Source organism: Pseudopipra pipra, chromosome 2, assembly GCF_036250125.1.
Source record: "Pseudopipra pipra isolate bDixPip1 chromosome 2, bDixPip1.hap1, whole genome shotgun sequence".
NCBI lineage: Eukaryota > Metazoa > Chordata > Aves > Passeriformes > Pipridae > Pseudopipra > Pseudopipra pipra.
The window spans coordinates 105,887,174-105,905,155 of record NC_087550.1 but is presented as its reverse complement, the minus strand read 5'-3'; the positions used below and the strand labels follow the sequence as shown (position 1 = coordinate 105,905,155).

The 17,982-nt window shown below is 43.3% G+C and overlaps 1 protein-coding gene across 1 annotated transcript; it reads right to left on the bottom strand.

Moving 5' to 3' along the window:
- Nucleotides 1-4,994: 4,994 nt before the first annotated feature.
- LOC135410254 (organic solute transporter subunit alpha-like) lies at nt 4,995-17,899 on the bottom strand. The gene is made up of 8 exons (XM_064646797.1): nt 17,473-17,899; nt 15,941-16,092; nt 15,752-15,825; nt 14,181-14,339; nt 11,235-11,346; nt 10,189-10,335; nt 8,719-8,824; nt 4,995-8,222 (listed from the first exon to the last, which is right to left on the bottom strand). Exons 1-8 carry the CDS (start codon nt 17,855-17,857, stop codon nt 7,936-7,938), a joined length of 1,422 nt encoding a protein of 473 aa, XP_064502867.1. The 5' UTR covers nt 17,858-17,899; the 3' UTR covers nt 4,995-7,935.
- Nucleotides 17,900-17,982: the final 83 nt, after the last annotated feature.

Below are 17,982 nucleotides of genomic sequence, written 5' to 3'. Positions count from 1 at the left end.
GTCAAGTCACACCCTCCTTGTCAACAGCCACACTGCACTCACACCGGCAGGACTAATGACACCCTTGGGTGGAGTCGGCTCCCAGAGATTAAATCTGATCCTCTCCTTCACAAGCTTCGTGGTGACAGGGCACTAATGCACCGAGCTGTGCTAGTGCCATGCTCTAAGCTATGAGGGCAGCATCATTTACCAGAAAAAATATCTGGTTTAGACCAGTTAATGTTATCCAATAACACATAGAGCTGGTGATGATCAGGATTATATCAATAGCTGAAACTAAGGTAGAAAATTCTGTTGTGTTTTCCAACTACATTTGTTTATCCCATGTACACACCTGGTTTCCTAATCAATTTTCTACCTGCACATCCTTTCTTTCTAAATACTGCAGGCATTCACATTCCTAGGAATGCTCTGAAGGATCAAAACATGCATTTTAAAGCTTGCAGAACTCAGGCTAAAGTCCTAACCTATTTATGGCCTCCTTTTATGGATAATAGAAACCAGTAATTCTGGGAAAGTCCACACTGATAGGAAGAAGAAAGAAATGCAGCACTTTCAAAATAAAAAAAAATTCTTCATAGTCCTGGAAGATAATGGTTCATTTTTTCAAAACTAACATTAAAAAGTACAACTCTGCAGAGAATCAACCTAAAAAATACTAAAACGCCCTACATAGCAGATACCAATACTGAAAGGATAGTAATAGACCTCTGGGGAAACCAAGCACACCACCTTCATGCCAAGGAAATTAGTCCTTCTACCATTAGCCTTTACATAGGTTTTGATGTTATACCATGTGTTAATTATTTCCAAATCACAAGTGCAAACACTCACCCTGATTGGAAAATTAGCAGATTTCAAACTCAGGTAATTTCCCCCTAATGAGGAACTTGTTGAACTGAATTTAACAATTAGCTCACACCCTTTGCTGGCTGGGTATGGCAAGGCTACAAGGAGACACAGAAACTCAAAAGTCACCTTTTTCAGTAATTTGCAATAAAGGATTAACATAAATTTAAAGCTGTTTCCATGCTTTGGAATGGAAAGCTTCTAGTTCCTCCTTTGGTTCTTAAGGCAATGACTTTCAAAGGGTGATAGAGGAGGAGGTGCTGCCTATACTGAATAGTTCTCCCTTGTTTTCTAGCCTTCCTGCTCTAGATCAGTTCCTTTGGGTAGCTTTCGTTACTTACCAAACCTCTGCAAAATGGATTTCACAGCTTAAAAGAGTTAAACTTTTGATTTATTGGTCAACATACAAAGTGTGTAGGCAGAGCTAACAAGCTTAAGTGCTCACCACCCCTGATAAGGCACCGAGGAGCCCTGGCTGGCCGAGCTGACTTTCAATTCTAGAGGAGACGAGTTGGCTTTTGTGGCCACTTGGAAAGGGCTGATTGTTGACATTGCTCAACTGCCGTTCTTGGGCTAGTTGGTTTTGTTTCTGTTGGATTTCACATGCTTTTCATGTTGTTTTTTCTTGTTAAGAACCCTTGAGCTGCTAATTATCCCTATGTCAACACTGCCCTTTACCAGGCATCTTACCTTTCTCCTTATGGCTTTGCTCTGCAGAACACCTCTCAGCACTTCTGCACAGCTTAGCAGTTCTCCAAGAGGTCTGAACCAATTTCAGCTTGTAACAAAACCATTCCTTAGTTCCCAGATGGCATCTGTGATATGATGCCTGAGTCTCTAAAGGGGAAACTGACACTTTTCAGTTGCTAAATTGCATTAAAGGATACAAAAGTAGTTCTATCCTACCTTTAGTTTTCTACATATGCTGTGACCTACCTGCAGAATGGATGCTGGACAGACAGGTCTTAAAGAATGTGGTCTATTTGTAGTTGTCAAGAGACCAGATATCCACAAATGAAAGGGATGCTCTCTCCCTAGAAGTGACCAAAACTGTCCAAAACATTGCCAAAATTTGTCTGATTTCTCCCACAAAGTGTAAAAGTTATTCAATAAATTCTTTTTCCTGTTTTTTAATGCACTTTCTGCAGCAGAGTTTTCTTTTCCTTGTTTGAAGAACAATAAAAATATTCTGAGATTTCAAGCTACCTTAGCAGCATGACAACTGCCTGATTATTTGTTAGTAAGTGGCATCAATATAGGTGTAACAAACTTCTTTTGAATGTAAAGAAATGGAGAAACTGAAAAATAGGGGGAAAAAAAGAAAAAGAATGTTTTGCAAAAATAGATTCTGAGCTTTTCCAATGTGTTGCTTTGATTGTCTTCATGTTGTCAAGCAGCCCAATGCATAGACATAGTTCTCTAGATTTCCCTGCCTTTTGCTAAAACAAAGATGATCATGCTAATTCAGACAACTGTTAGAATCACCTAGTTAACACTTTTAAAGGGATCTAAAGCAGTACAAAAGTCAGTATATTATCTATCCCTCTTCCCCCACACTCTATGTCATCCATTTTACCTGGGAGCTCGGGAGGTGCAAGCAGATTCATGAGCTGTCCTGCAGGAATACATGAATGGCTGTCAGCCAAAGCAGCAGTCAGACTTTTTTAACAGGGTAATGAAGCCAAGTGCAATGCATTGAATAGGTGGAGTTGTTGAAACAGAGCTATTCTAGCATTTGCATTAGCTGTGGAGCAAATGGCTGCTGTGTTCTCTTTTATCCATGAGTCTTCTTCAGGGCCTCTCTGTTGCTTACACTAAATCTACCTATTCCCTAAGTTGCCCTATTTACCACTGTTCATATTCTAATACTGTTACTTAACTTCTTCCCCTACTCCAGCTCTGGGAACCATGGGATCACAACTGTTATTGTGATATTTTTATTTTTTTTTTAACTTGGCCTCTACTAGAAAGCAGTCTCTACCTGTCCTGGGTCTGCAGGCATGAGCCTACACCTTTGTACCTCCTCCCTGAGGAGTACTCAGGTGGTTCTTTTCTCTCTTGAACAGGGAGAATGAGGCAGGGACAAGTGTGAGGGTGCAGGAGCAGAGAGGACAAGTGGATGTAGGGATAGAAAGGCCTAGAGCCAGCACTTGAAACACATCCTTTGGGTATTAAGTCGTGAGGCCTTTGCTGCTGACACATGAGAATCACAAAGACATAACAAGCTTGCCACTGCAAAGAGGTCTGCTGGGGAAACCTCTTCAAGGTTCCAGCACTGCCCCTGCTGCAGCCAACAGGAGCCCACACCATGGTCTTCTGGAACAGGGGGGATTCAGTTAGTGTTGCCTTAAAAATAACAGCTCGAAGGACCGATGGAAAAGAGCACTGAGCAACTTCTCTTTGCCAGCCTCCTCCTGCAATGTCACAAGGTGCTAGAGTTCATTCTCTCACCTCTGTGTGGGTTGTTCACGCTACATTCCCCTACATGACACTCCAGGAGCCTTCATGTTCAGTGCTCACCCTCCTGCCCGCATCCTTAGCACCTGGGCACCTAAAACATGTGACTCATCTTTTCCCATGTTCTCATGAATTACTTCCAAATGTCTGAATGTCGGGGTTGACAGAGAACCTGTCAGCAGCCTGGCAATTAGTGATGAGGAATGTAACCAACTTTTAGGAAATATTTACTGTAATGCCGGACGGAACAAACGTAATGCGGCCCAGACCAAAGGTCACCAATTAAAATGTGTATAGTGTCACCAATAGCATGTCACAGCATGGACAGTGTCTTCAGTGTCACCAATAAGAGCGTGTGCAGTGTCTACAGTTTTTTATGCTTGAGACTTTTGACCAATTGTGTTGTGGCACGATAGTGTACAAAGAGTATAAAAGAAACGCTTGAGAGCAATAAACAGCTTCCTGTTCACCTTACACCTGGACTACGTCTGATATCTGTGTTGCTTTGGCCATTCCGACATTATCAGCGACATCTGAAGTCTCTTAAACATCAGTCACACACCTCTGTGTATGCTTATCTTTCTGTTTAATGTTATTAATCACAAAACACACTGATAAAGTTACCTTTACCCTTCCTCACATGATAATCCCAAGCAAACACGGCATAAAGGTTACGCACTCACCTTAACACTCATTACTTTACAACAGCTGTATCAAATGAGCTGTATCAAATTGTGAAATTTATCTTCTAGCTCTTGGTAACTGTTTTCAAATTCTTCAATCACAAACACGTAATTGAAAGCGAATTTTTTTTCGCTGACCTGAAAGGGATGATTATCAGAACTGAGAGTGGAGGCACTTCCGGCTTTCTGTTTTGTTTTTTCCATACTCAGACTGACTGAGGTCCAGCTTGGAGGTGGTGATTTACAATGTTTACATTTCAAGAGCACCCGAATGAAGGCACTGCAATAGAGGCCACATGTTGCCCTGGCTATTTGCTCCTAGGCACCTACCTAGACACCCACCTTAATTAGGCAAGATACAGTTACTGGTCTGAGCCAGAGGAGGGCGAGAAATTCTTAATGAAAAAAAAAAAAAAAAAAGAAAAAAAAAGAAAAAGAAATCTGTAGCAATAAGACCCACACATTCACACATTCTGCTGTATTCACATAACCTGTAAATCAGGAAAGCTCTTAGCCATGTATTTAAGAAAATGTGCGACTAATTTTGCTCTGGAAAGACTTCTGTGTAAGTAAGTGATATTTGGAATGAGATGTCCATGACTGCACACAGTAAAAAGATTTGCTGCCAAATCTGACGTCTGCTTGAAGTCTTTTTTGCTGAAATATGTCAGATGAAGGTCACAACAAGTATTAAATATCTATCCAAAACCATAACAGGTAGTGATACCTGTGGCTAAATCAGGCCCACACTGGCGTTAACAAGATATCTTTAACAGGCGCTCCAGAGACACAACAGATACCAGACCACCAGTGATGAGTGAAGACTCCTGCTGTGCCCCAGCAGCTGCCTTCTCTGGAGCAGCACAGACACCACTTCTCCACACACTCCATTTGTTTTTGTATGCACTCTCCATGCTATGGCACAGGGATCTGCTTTCTGTGCCACAAAGCCCACCCATCAAGGCAATGCCTCTTGCAGAACCACTACAGAAAACACAAAGATGCTTCACCAAGTCAAAATATTTTATTTTCCAATTTTGAAGCTGATTGAACTAACAGCCAACCATTCCCAATGTCACTATCAAATTCAGTATTGCTCTGCAAGCCTATGTATGTAACTGCAGCCCACTGATATAAGGCAACACTGATATAAGGCAACATTAGAATATTCCAATAGCCATAATGTTAAAATACATTAAGAAGATTTCTCATGTCTAGAACACGTTAGCTGATCTCAGTTAATTTGAATGCACACACTCAAATGCAGAGTGAAATTTTTCACATAAATCATATTTCAAGGGAAAAGTGTGCAGATACTCTCATATTAATGCAGTTCAAAAATCTGTATTAATTTCCCAGACTGCCTGCTTAGAAGAAGAGATTAAATATAAAAATTACTTAACCACTTCCAAACAAAAATAATGCAAGTTTTCTACTATAATGGAACCCTTCAATTGTTAAAGAAAATATTATTTCTGATCTCAGAAAGAAGAAAACATTTTGTTTAATTCAGCCCCACTTTCTACTGCCAGATGGCTCACTAGTTGTTTTCAGAATATTTCATTTCCCACCACTCCCCAAACTGAAAGCCATTTTTTTAATTCAATGCAAGCTAAAAATAAAGCCCCATTATCTGTTGGAGTGGGTCCAGAGGAGGGCCACAGAAATTATCAAAGGGCTGTAGCCCCTCACCCTGTGAAGACAGGCTGAGGGAGATGGGACTGTTCAGCCTGGAGACAAGGTGGCTTTGGGCAGATCTTATTGTGGCCTTCCAGTACCTAAAGGGAACTACGAGAAAGATTAGCAGGTCCTGTTGCAATAGGACAAGGGGGAAATGGTTTTAAACTACAAGAGGGTAGGTTTAGGATGGATATAAGTAAGAAATTTTTTACAATGAGAGTGGTAAAACACCAGAACAGGTGGTCCAGAGAGGTGGTAGATGCCCCATCCCTGGAAACATTCAAGGTCAGGTTGAATGGAGCTCTGAGCAACCTGATCTAGTTGAAGATGTCCCTGCTCACTGCAGGGGGCATCTAGGCCTAGATCACCTTCTAAGATCCCTTCGAACCCAAAGTATACTATATTTCTATCTGCTTAGCTTTGCTCTGATGATAAGTTGTATTTGATACAATATATGTAGAAGATGTCATTAAATTATTTTACATTTGCCCAGCCTACTTATGGAATCAGGAATCTTACTGCATGGATTGGGTACTTCCCTCTAGGGATGAGACTGCATGAGGATGAACAAGTGCTCGTATGTGGTGCTGCACCTCCTGTCCCAACCAACAGAATATCCAAATGCATAGTAAACACAGTATCCTCTTATTAATTATAGTGAGCTAAACCAATGCAATTAGCTTCATCCAAGAACATCAGGATCATTTGCAAAAAGTTAAAAAAGGTTTATACCAAACACAGAAATGGTTGCAAATTGGAAAGATCCTGTAACACTTTAAGTCCTCCTGAATGCCTGAGCAGGTCAGATTTGGGGTGAAGAAGCTGGGGAGGTGAGCGTTTTTGGGAGGAGATTCCACAGAATTATGAAATCATTTCGGTTGATCAAGATCTTTAAGATCATCAAGTCTAACAGTTAACCCAGCATTGCCAAGTCCACCACTAAACCATGTCCCCAAATGCCACATATATGCCTTTTAAATACCTCCTGGGATGGTGACTCCACTTCCCTGTGCAGCCTGTTCCTGTGCTTGTCAATCATTTTAGTGAATAAATTTTTCCTAATACCCAATCTAAACCTCCCCTGAAAAAACTTGAGGCCATTTCCTCTCATCCTTGTTACCTGGGAGAAGAGATCAACCCCCACTTTGTTACAACCTCCTTTCAGGTGGTTGTAGAGAGCAATAAGGTCTCCCCTGAGCCTCCTTTTCTCCAAGTTAAACACCCCCAGCTCCCTCAGCTGATCCTCACCAGACTTGTGCTCCAGACACTTCACCAGCTCCGTTGCCCTTCTCTGGACACACTCCTGCACCTCAGTGTCCTTCTTGTAGTGAGGGGCCCAAATCTGAAGACAGGATTCGAGGTGTGGCCTCACCAGTGCTGAGTACAGAGGAACAGTCACTTCCCTGGTCCTGCTGGCTATACTTTTTCTGATAAAAGCCAGGATGCCATTGGACTTCTTGGCCACCTGGGCACACTGCTGGCTCACATTCAGACAGCTGTCAAACAGCACCCCCAACACTCCTTTCAATTGCTCTCATCCCCACAGACACTGTTAGTACAAAGATCTTAAATATCTCTCCCACTTTCCAAGCAGAGAACCAAAGCCCCATGTAACATTACAGACCAGTGGCAGAAGACATCCCAGACTCTAACTCCTATTTTCTTTTTCCAGGACAGTGACAGAGAACCTGCCATCCCAGGTTCATCATCAGGAAGAGCATCTGTCAGTAACATATTTACAAACAGTAATTGTGTGTTTACCAACTTAGGAGCTGCATTGCCAAGGAATGTAAAAAGTCTTGCCCTAAAAAGATCATGATTTCTGTAGATGGAGAGCCCACACAGGTTTGGGGATTTCAGATCAAACATATGCAACTGTATTTACTGATCAGAATTAGCTATAGTGAGCTCATGGCATGGAGTGGGAAATGATCTTTGTAATGGAGGAAGGATGAGAAAATGCTGCTTTGGACATATGACAGCAATGCAGGGTAAAATTAGATTTTAAAAAGATAAAAAAGATGAACAAGAATGTCTCTGGATTAACTCATATCCATTCTAATAGCTAAAAAATAAAAATAAAAAAAATCACATTGACAGTTTGGCACCCTCAAGTGCTCAGTAACAGCATAAAAGTACATGGTATAAAATCTTACTAAATTACATGGTATGAAAACACTCACACCACGTTTGCATCTCTGGAGAATGAACAGGGTTATCTTTCCACTACTGGTCCTTGCAGTTCTACAGCTCACAGACATTTGTGTCAGAAGTTGTTCTGACATGGACAGTGGCTATTTGTGGTGCAAGAATATACAGATTCCTGAGCTGAGCTTCCAGCTACTGCAGAACAGGAGGGCTTATTGCAGAATTTTGGCAATCCATCTTCAACAACTGCACCATTCAGGATAATCTTAGAAGTCTGCTTCTTGTCCCTAGCTTCTTCATCTGTGTACTCCAGGGGCTCCAGGTCATGGTATTTTCTCCGATATATGACTCTTGAGATTACAGTTATCAGAAACATTTCCATGATGAGAAGCTGCTGGGCTATATCTGCCAAAAAAAAAAAAAAAAAAAAGAGGCAAAGAAAAGCCCCCAAAAGGGGGAGGTTACTATCAGATGCAAAATGAATACCCAGCTCATTAATTCATTAATTTTCACCTGTGCAAAGGGAACAAACTTTACCATTCAGTCCCTGTAACAGTGTGTCTCATGCTCAGCAACAACATCAGCTACAGAATTCCAGTATTGCCCATCAGTAAGCATGCAATAAATTATGAATCCAAAACATAAGAGAATTAACAGCAATTATGCATTTTGATTTCTTTTCCTCTCACTTCTGATTCCAGCTCTTCTCATTAACAAGTTTTTCTCTATGAGTGTCGCAGCTATAAAACTTTTATTCTTGTTTTTTTAACTAAAAACTGAGATTCTCGAAAAGCTAATGATCCCAGGAAATTAGTTCTTTGGGAAAACACCAGATATTGCAGTTAGCAACGCTGAACTGGCACCTTCATAAGCAAATGAAAAACATTCTTCTCAAACTTACATGATGCTCTTGCTGTAGAGGAGAGTGGTGGAGCACAGGGAATGATTCTTTGTGTGGCCAACATGCGGATAATAACAGTCTGCAGGTGGTTCAGAACAACAATAAACTGCACCAGAAAGAGAAAACAAATGCCTGAGCTACCAGAAAAGGATTTATAGTTCACACACCAATTCTGCTTTCATAACAGAACCTCTTTTGCCTCATTCCTCCTTTCTTGCCTTCCCTCTCCTCTCATCTACCAGCAGGCTGCCTGCCATTCTGCAGAATTCATCTTAAGGTCAGGATGATATTGCTCTGAAGATGAGTATTAAATTATAGCTCAACTTGAAAAGTGCTTCTTCTCAGCCCTTCATCTGGGAGGTACAATATGCACAAACCTCCCAGCTAGGATTTTAAATGATGCTGAGCTCTGAATAACAGGTAACAAGGTTTTAAAAACTGCCTGTTAATTTGACCTGTGAGCTTATATTCTCAAGGACTCAAAGAATGTTTTTTTCTGCTGTCTCCCCTTTTTGCACAGCAGGGAGACATCCTAGTCCCCAGGTTATATAGGACTGGCTTCTTTCCAGGAGGTATGAAGGACTCTTTGCCTCTTGAATCCAGCAACCGTCACCTGTGCATCATATTACCTGCTACTCTCTGAGAAAGGCCTTTGCCGCTGTGGAGATACCAAAGTAACTCTGTAGCTGCCTGAGTATAAACCCTCATAGTACCAGAGTTTGCCATCCTAAGCCTGAATTCACCCTAACACATCTTTGCAGGTATGACCATCTGTTATAAGTGCTTAATAATTTACTTAACAGACACCTTAGTGCACCAGCCTTTCTGTATGTCCTGCTCAAGAAATATGCATAACCAAGGATTCTTCTGCACTCTTTTCAAGGTTATGAGGAAGAGCGTGGCCTTGTCCATGTGCTTGTTCAATCTAACGTATCTGGTTCTATTCCTTACTATTTAACAATTTCCAGACATTAATAAGTTTCATTATTATCTAACCCTGAAATGCAGAATGGCCAAGAAAAATACTGTTAAAACAGAATACTGTGGCATGCTGAAATGCTGCAAACAACAGCCACCCACACAATGCAATATATCCTCTCCTGATTTTTAGACACACACTAACATTTTAACATTGGATTTTGTGATACCACATCAACAAAGCTTCAAGCCCCGCAGATGGTGCTGCTGTGATTTTATACTTTATCTGGTATAAAGATAGACAGATTTTATGTGTCTTTCACATCTCCAGCACTTCTGAGAGACAAGAGGTAAATTGGCTCAAGACAAAACTGAACAGCAGCCAAGGAGAGTCCTTCAAATAAATGCAGCTTTAATCAGGTAAAAATACGCCCTTGCACACTGTATTTAATGGGAGAAAATATAACTTTTCAATGAGGGACCAAGAACTAGAGAGACAGTGTTGCATCAGCAGTTAAGAAAAATTCTTACCAGAAATATTAAACTTCTCACCTGATAAAGGGCAAACTTTGGGATAATGTTCTTACAGGTAAGGAGAGTCCTAACTTTTCGAAACACGATTCCAACTGCCCACAGAGCAGTAAGGGTAAGGACACCCATGAAGATGTTAATCCATAGCGCGGGTTCTTTGGGAGATAACTGAGAAGCAAATAAAACAAGAGCACCTTATAGAACCTTACTTTGCATTTTACTGTTTCCAGGAAGAAGCTGTGAACTAGATGATCCAGATGTTCAAATGCTTGTTCCTATCTCCATGAAAGCTGGTGGCAGCAGCAGCTGCTGGGCTTTGCATGGGGAAACTGCACAGAACCAACTGGAGTGTTGGCTCATGCTCTCACCCAACAGGCATCAACATGGAAATCTGTTCAGCCTGGGAAGGTACCAGTTGACACAACCCCTCAATCTGATCCCAGAAGCAGCTGACAATGCTCAGCAGCTCATGAGAACATATTCAACATGACATCTCAAATGGGTCATTTGTTTTATACCATGAAACAACAAAAAAAGAATTACTTTTAATCTCAGTTGTCTAAGAGGTGCAAAATTATTATCAGTCACAGACTTCTCCATCATCTTGCAGGTTACATGGGACAAAGCAGAAGTACAGCACTCTCTTTTCTACTTTGCACAGATATAAAAATCACCATGATTTGCAGAAAAGCATAGAATTAGGCTTCCTGTTTACACATGCTAGTACATGCACTTTTTTCTTAAGGCTGTACCTTTAAAAAACACAGGGCAGGTACATCACACAGGACAACTTGTAGTCCTGCTATTCTAACCATACAAACTGGGAAATGTATTGGAGCACAGTCTGATGCCAAACATACCCTGATGCCCAGTTTCTTTCCAAGAGAAGACAGGAAACTGAGGGTCTAGAAGGCAGAAATTATATGCTTCAAGGTCAAAAAGAATACAGTAAAGACTTACTTGGAAGTGCTCCCAGATTTCACAGGTCAGTTGTAGGCTAAGGCAGTAACATCAACCCTAAAACCTATGGATTTTGTGGACCACCTCTGATTAAAATATTTACTTACATTGTCAAGGAGGTAATTGCCATTACTCCAAAGCACTATTGATAAAAATACGAGCACAGGTCGAAAGACAGCAAACTGAAAGGTGCCCACCTTCAGCCAAAAGAGGGTTTGCCTGGCCAAAAAACAAAAATTTAAAAAAAAAATTAGATAGACCAAGATCTTATTAGCAACCTTAATAACATTTTTTGGATACTATCAACTGCAAAACTTTACCACTCCTGTAGCATGTGGCTAAAATCTGAGAAGGAACAGCTTCAAGATTAGAATATCTTTCCAAGAATTTCCCAGTGTTTATTTAATAAAGTCTCTACAAAAATAGTACTTTTCCTGCTCTGCAGCAACTACATACTGGGCAAAATGTGATGTCTTTCTCTGTCCTGAAGCTAACCAGGGAGCCAGTAGCAACATAACCGGTTTCTGAACAATAATGCTCTTGCCTTGTTGTATTATTATTTCAGTTCTCTGGTGAAGTTGGGCAATTCAGCCTTCCTGTTGAGACACTTTCTAGTCCTGTGGTAGATCAAGAAAGGGAATCATACAGACCTAGGTGAAAGGACTGGTAGTTTTTCAATACATCATGAATAGTACCATGTAAGCATCTGGTTTTGCTCTGCTGCAGTCTAACAGAAGAAAGGAACTGTCTTTCACTTGGCAAACTGCACAAGGTCAGCAGGACAGCTCAGGATTTCCTCACTTCTGTCAGTATAAACTGGGTCCAGAACACAGCCCATACACAGTAACCTGGCCAGGCAGCATTAAAGGCCAGCAGGAAAGGGGCAAATGAACTTTCTAACAGAGGGGATGAAAGCTGACTGACCTGAAATCTCCTTTAGTCTTCACAGGACAAGCTATAGCTGCTACATATGGCTCATGTTTTAAGTCTGTTCCTCTGTATTACTTCCTATACTGTCAATGTTATCTTCACTGTAGCTCCTTGGGCCCTTGAGTCTCCCATGAGAGATGCCTCAGCAGAAAACATTTATATGTTACAGAATACAGCCATGAACCAGAAATTATAGGAATTGCTCAATGAATATAGCTAATAACCACAGGATTATGAACAGCACAAACACATGTGGAAAGACCTGCAATGGGCCAGCCACTTAGTGTGTGCTTTTTAAAAGATTTATTATTCCCAAAGGGCTTTAAAGAATAATAAATATGACAAACAGTGCAATCATTGCAAAGCCATGAGTTGTTTCCCTTGTCAGTTCTTTGCAGGGAGGGTAATCAGGCATTGGAATGGGCTGCCCAGGGAAGTGGTGGATTCTCCATCCCTGGAGGTTTCTAAGATGAGACTGGATGTGGCACTTAGTGCCATGGTCTGGTAACCGCAGTGGTAGTGGATCAAGGGTTGGACTTGATGATCTTGGAGGTCCTTTCCAGTCTGGCTGATTCTATGATTCAACGTGGGTCTATCTTTGTTGACCATCAGATTTCTTCTGCCACATCTCTCTCCACTGCACTACTTGTTACCCTGCCTGACCTGTACCTTGTTATTTTTCCCAGGACTGCTTGATAGCTTATGTTTTTTTAAAAGAATAAATCCCTCCCTTGGAGTAGCTCCCTGTTTCCCCGTAAGAAAGGGGACATGAGATTGACTTTTCTCTGGTATAGCTTGCTCATATTTGAAAAAGAAAAAAAAAGTCACCCTGTAATGGGAAAAGACTGGAAGTTAGAAGCAGAGAGCAGATGGATTTCCCAGTACTACAGAGAAGAAGCCTAAAAGCCCTCTGCAGATCAAACACACAGCTGTCCTTCCTCCCAGCAGCAGTAGGCATTATCTAGTTCCTGAAATGAGTCCATATTAGCTAATATCATTCTGCATAAGCTGTCATTGGACTGACCAACAACAGGCAGGGTATAGTACAGGATCCTCTCCCAAGCTTCCAGTTACCACAACCCATACAGAGGGTGACAGACACAGGAAGAAAAACAAATATAGATACATTTTTTGGTTGGTTTACTACTTGGTACCCCCTCCATGTAAATATTTAGTGTTATTCTGTTAAAACAAAATGATGGAAACAAGAGTTTAAATTCTAATACCAAATGGGGAAGTTTAAGGAAGAATTATTATAGTAAAAAATAAGAATTTTTGAAAATGTGTCAGAAACCACTATGCTGTGTTCTGTTTGATGCTTTCCTTTAACAGATTGTAAAGTCCCCAAGGTCCCTCTGACACTAAAGTCCACGTCTCTGTCTTGCACATTCAGTCCTTCCAATTTTGCTTATAATGAGAGAAACAGTCTTGTGCTCTGTGCCAGTAGGAAAGCCCTGGGAAATACATGAGGCTTCCAGGCTGTGGAGCAGCCTGCACATGACAGAGTGACACGAGCCAGAGAAGGAGCCCCACCAGGCAAGGTCTATGTTACAAAGGTCTATATTGGCTCCTGTAGGTGCAGCTCTCTATCCTTAGCCCACTTCTCAAAGATCCTTTAATACTTACTAGAAGAAAACATATGCTTTTGCCTCACCAGATAATGCCATTTCATTGAGATCAAAACTTTCCAGAAATTACACCTACTTTTTGTTGTAAAAATTATTTTAAACCGAAGTAGTTTTAAAGTCAAAATCAGAATGAAACATTTAAATTTTAGCAAAGTTAGAGAAATTTTCTATCAAGACAATCTCCATCTGACAATTCTGCTTGTGAAAAATACCCAGTTTGAAGATATTTGTTCCCTTCTGGAATAGAAAGAAACTGAAATCTCAATTATTAGGTTTTCTAGAGTAGAAATTCCTCCTCCCACAACCCCCTGCCTTATAGAAACAAAATAAATTAGTGGTGATGTACAGCCCCAAAGTGACAATGCTGTTTAAAAGAGACGCTTGAAACTGACTTTCGGGAAGCGGGGGAGGCCCTTTGCTGTAAGCCTGGCTTTGCCAAATTGGCTGAATTCCCGCAGCCGTTTTCAAGCTGGGAAATCTTAAAGGGCAACTCACCTAGTGATGGGCACACGAGGGAGGCAAAGGCAGCAGCAGCAGCAGGGGCCGGTGCTGATCGTGAAGTGACTCTTTTCAAACCGCCTGAGTAGCAGCTTTTGACCTCCGCACTCTTTGATCATCATCATCAGGAACTTGTGGATAACTATGGCAAAAAATCTAGGAGAGGAAGAGAATTGCAGCTTGAACTTGCCTGTGTATCTCTCGTATTCCTGCGCAGGCTAGTGCTGCCTTCTAAGTTTTTAATTTTTACAGCTTATGCTTTGCAATCAACAAAAATTCTGGCACTATCTGTGAGAAACCTTCCACTTTCCTTCATCTTAGAGGGCCAGAACAGCCCTAACCTCACTGAGAGAGGAATAAACCGAGGCACAGAGCAACTGTGGAATTTCCCAAAGCCACTCTGGTGGCTGGTGGCAGAGTCAGTATTAAAGCACATGATTTTCTGGCCCAAGTCATTATGGCTTTATTTTTCCATAAGTTATCTATTCCTGACTGGTCCAAACTTTTTAGAACAAGTCCTCTCCCTCCTCAAACACAGCTTCCAATCAACAAACGTGGCTAGGTTCATATATACATCTATCATTAAATGTGCTGGCCCAGTCAGGGTGTGGTTCCTTTGCAGACAAAGCTGATCCAAGTACCAACTGCTTCAACCCCACCTCTCCCTCCTTCCCCATCTGCACATTCTCAACCCTTCCCAGGAACTGATTCATGGAAATCCAGCCAACTAAAAGGGGTCCTCTTCTGCTGCACTGCCTGCAGATTGGGCAAGGGAGGAGGGGGAATTCAAACACACTTGAAGTGCCACAGGACTTGGAGGTTTCTGGCAGTCTGCACTACCTGCACTACTGCTGCATGCTGACAGTGTTCCCTGCTACAGTGTTTTCCCTCCTCTTTTACTCTACTCTTTTAGTAAATGCAGTGTAACATGGGGTGAGACAACTCATGAAAGTCTGTGATACTGTCTTGCACCGTGTGCCAAAGTCATCCCAAAATGTGGAGTGCTCAAGGCCACAGCAACCCCGACCTGGTTCTGCCCATCAGGGCTGTGCCATCATATCCAGAAATCAGGGACCACATTCCTCCCTTCTCTGTGCATGCCAGAGCTGTCATGCTTGTACAGAAAGTGCTTTTATCAGGACAACTGTGGAACATTTTTACACTGATATACTCATCAGAGGGTTCACTTGCCACCATTAATAACAAACCTCCACGGCTCATTAGTAAAAGTGCAGGAGAGAAGTCATAGGTCAGACTCTCATTTCCCATGACATGCAGAGAGAGGAAAGACAGAGTACTGCTTCAAAGTGACTGTCAATCCGAAGGATCAATTACATGCGAGTCACAGATCCTTCATGCTAACGTTCCCACACTGGGGAACTGTGACACTGGGAACTGTTTCAGCATTCTCCACCTCCCAGAAAAGAACTGCTGAGAGATTTCAACTCAAACAAAAAATTACTAAATTGTTAAATTTACAAAATGACTGTGTTACCAAGGGCAGCAGATGTTTAAAGGGAAGAAATTCAGGGTTTGGGGCAACATCTAGAAACAAGCAGAGTACTCACATTCCTGCTGTGAAATCTGTAAACATTGTTGAGCGAGGAATCCACATGCCAATGCATGAAGTAGTAGAGATCACCTACAGAGAAAGGGGAAGGGCTGTAAGAAGGGCAGAGATAAAGCAGGTTCATGGGGATTTTTTGGGAAATCCTACTTTCAACATTCAGTTTTATCTCATTCCCATGCTAACTTACGGGAGCTGCAGCATTAATCCAAATTATGATTGATCTTTTGGAGGAGGGGATTTTCCTGTAGATGTAGACTGCTTCCTCTATAAATACCAGAATGGCAATTAGTGTCATCAGAGTCAAGGTTGCAAAGAGAAATCTCCCTGGTAGGTCGAGGCCTGCAGAGAGAGAAAAGAAAACAGTTCCAATTTATTTCATAAGCATTTTAAACATTAATGTAACAACACCATCTCTGAGGGGCTTCTTTGCCCTGTTCCTGCAAAGACTTGCACTCAGCCTTAGTTACACAGTTACCACTGACTCCATAGAACAATTCAAACTCTTAAGTTCATGACTAAATCTTTCCAGGATCTACAGAGAGCATATGGGAAGAATACGCCTTCATGTTCTCAAAGCATTATGCAATAGTCCCCTTCAGAAAGGTGGATTTACAGGACAAATATCCTTAGAGGAACATGAATATATAGCAGAATACAAATGAATACATAATACACACTACATAATACACAATACAAATAAATAGAGTAAATACATATTCTGGGAAATTTTCCAGGCAGGCCACAAGCAAACATGTTCACTCATGTATTAGTCCTTTGCTTCCATTGTATGTCAACAGGCATGTTACATGTAACTTCCTTAGGCAGGTAAACTTAATAGTTCAGTGGAAATTTGTAGGGCACATGATCAATGTAAGGAAAAGCCCCTGATATATCTAGAGTGAGATAAAACTTGATGTCTTCACCTTAATGCTGGATATGCATATCAACATTTACCCACACATGACAAGTTTTATGTCTCCATTGACACTGGGTACAGATATCAACTTTTACCCACAGCTGATGGTTGAGGTGCATTTTTTCTCAGGAGTGGTGTTTCCAGAGACAGAAGAAAGCACTGCAGTGGAGTCATGCTTAATTTAGGAGAAGTTCATGCTCATCACTGGTATTAACTCCTGCTGTGGCTGCAGCCTATCTGAAGGCAAAGGAGAGCCTCTGCCCCAGGCTCTTTAACCTAAACCTGCTTCAAAAACCCCTGGCACTTTCAGGCTTGGCTGCAGGAGGAGCAGTGCACGTCTCAATAGACATCGCCACACCTCAGATCTCACCCGAGAGAGCAGCTCTACGGGTCGGTTCAGCGCTCGGTTCGCCGGGTACCGGGCGCCCAGCTTGTTCTCTGGCACTCCCCCCGCAGCTCCGGGCTGGGGGCCGTGCTGTCCCCTCGCCCTGCTCCGAAGCCAGAGACAGCTCGGCCCTCTGACAGGAGGAGGATCGACCGGGACGGGCGGCTGCCAGCCTCCCTCCGCCCGGGGATTTCCTCGCCGGGGAAGAACGGCGGAGGGGCAGGCAGGAGCAGGGGCACGGGTGTGGACAGGGACAGGGACAAGGGGAGGGACAGGGACAGGGGCACGGGCAGGGGCACGGGCAGGGCAGGGCAGGCGCAGCCTCCGCCATCCGCCGTGGGTGGGTGCCGAGGGCACGGCCGGGCAGGGGCCGCTCACGGGTGACGGGCACCCCTTCTCCTCACGCCTCCGCACTTACTCCGGAGAAGCTCCTCGGAGTAGGGCGGCTCGCTGGCGCTGCAGGACGGGTGGAGGGTCCCGTTCGCCTCGCCGTCCATGGCGGCCGTGGGCGGTGCCGGGGGCTGGGGACGGGCGGAGGGGTCGGTGTGTGCCCGTGGTCGGTGCCGGTCCCCGGAGAGTGCGGGCGCGGCGATGCTCGGCCCGGGTCCCCAGGGCTGGTTAATGATTATCCCGGGCCGGGGCGGGCGGCGCAGGGAGCGGCCCCGCGCTGCCTCCTGGCGCCCGGCGGGGCGGGCAGTGCCCGGAGCGGGACAACGCGCCCACCCCGCTCCGCCTCGAGGGGACGCGTCCCGGCTGTTCCAGCGTCCTTGCCCGGCTTCGGTGGAGGTGCTTACGGGATCCATCCAGCCCTCCCCGGCCCCATCCTCACAGCCCCAGGGTGTCAGCGCACCTGGAACCGGGTGCCGGCAGCCGAGGCGGGACGGGAATCGGCCTGGGAGCAGGCTGGATCCCCAGAGCCGGGACCGCC

Excerpts from the sequence above, each read along its gene's own strand:
- LOC135410254 (XM_064646797.1), bottom strand. The coding sequence starts at position 17,857 with ATGGATCCCGTAAGCACCTCCACCGAAGCCGGGCAAGGACGCTGGAAC. Across the intron at positions 10,336-11,234 it reads GCAATTACCTCCTTGACAAT|TTATCTCCCAAAGAACCCGC; the intron begins GTAAGTAAATAT and ends TTTGCTTCTCAG. Across the intron at positions 8,825-10,188 it reads CAAAGTTTGCCCTTTATCAG|TTTATTGTTGTTCTGAACCA; the intron begins GTGAGAAGTTTA and ends TTTCTGGTGCAG.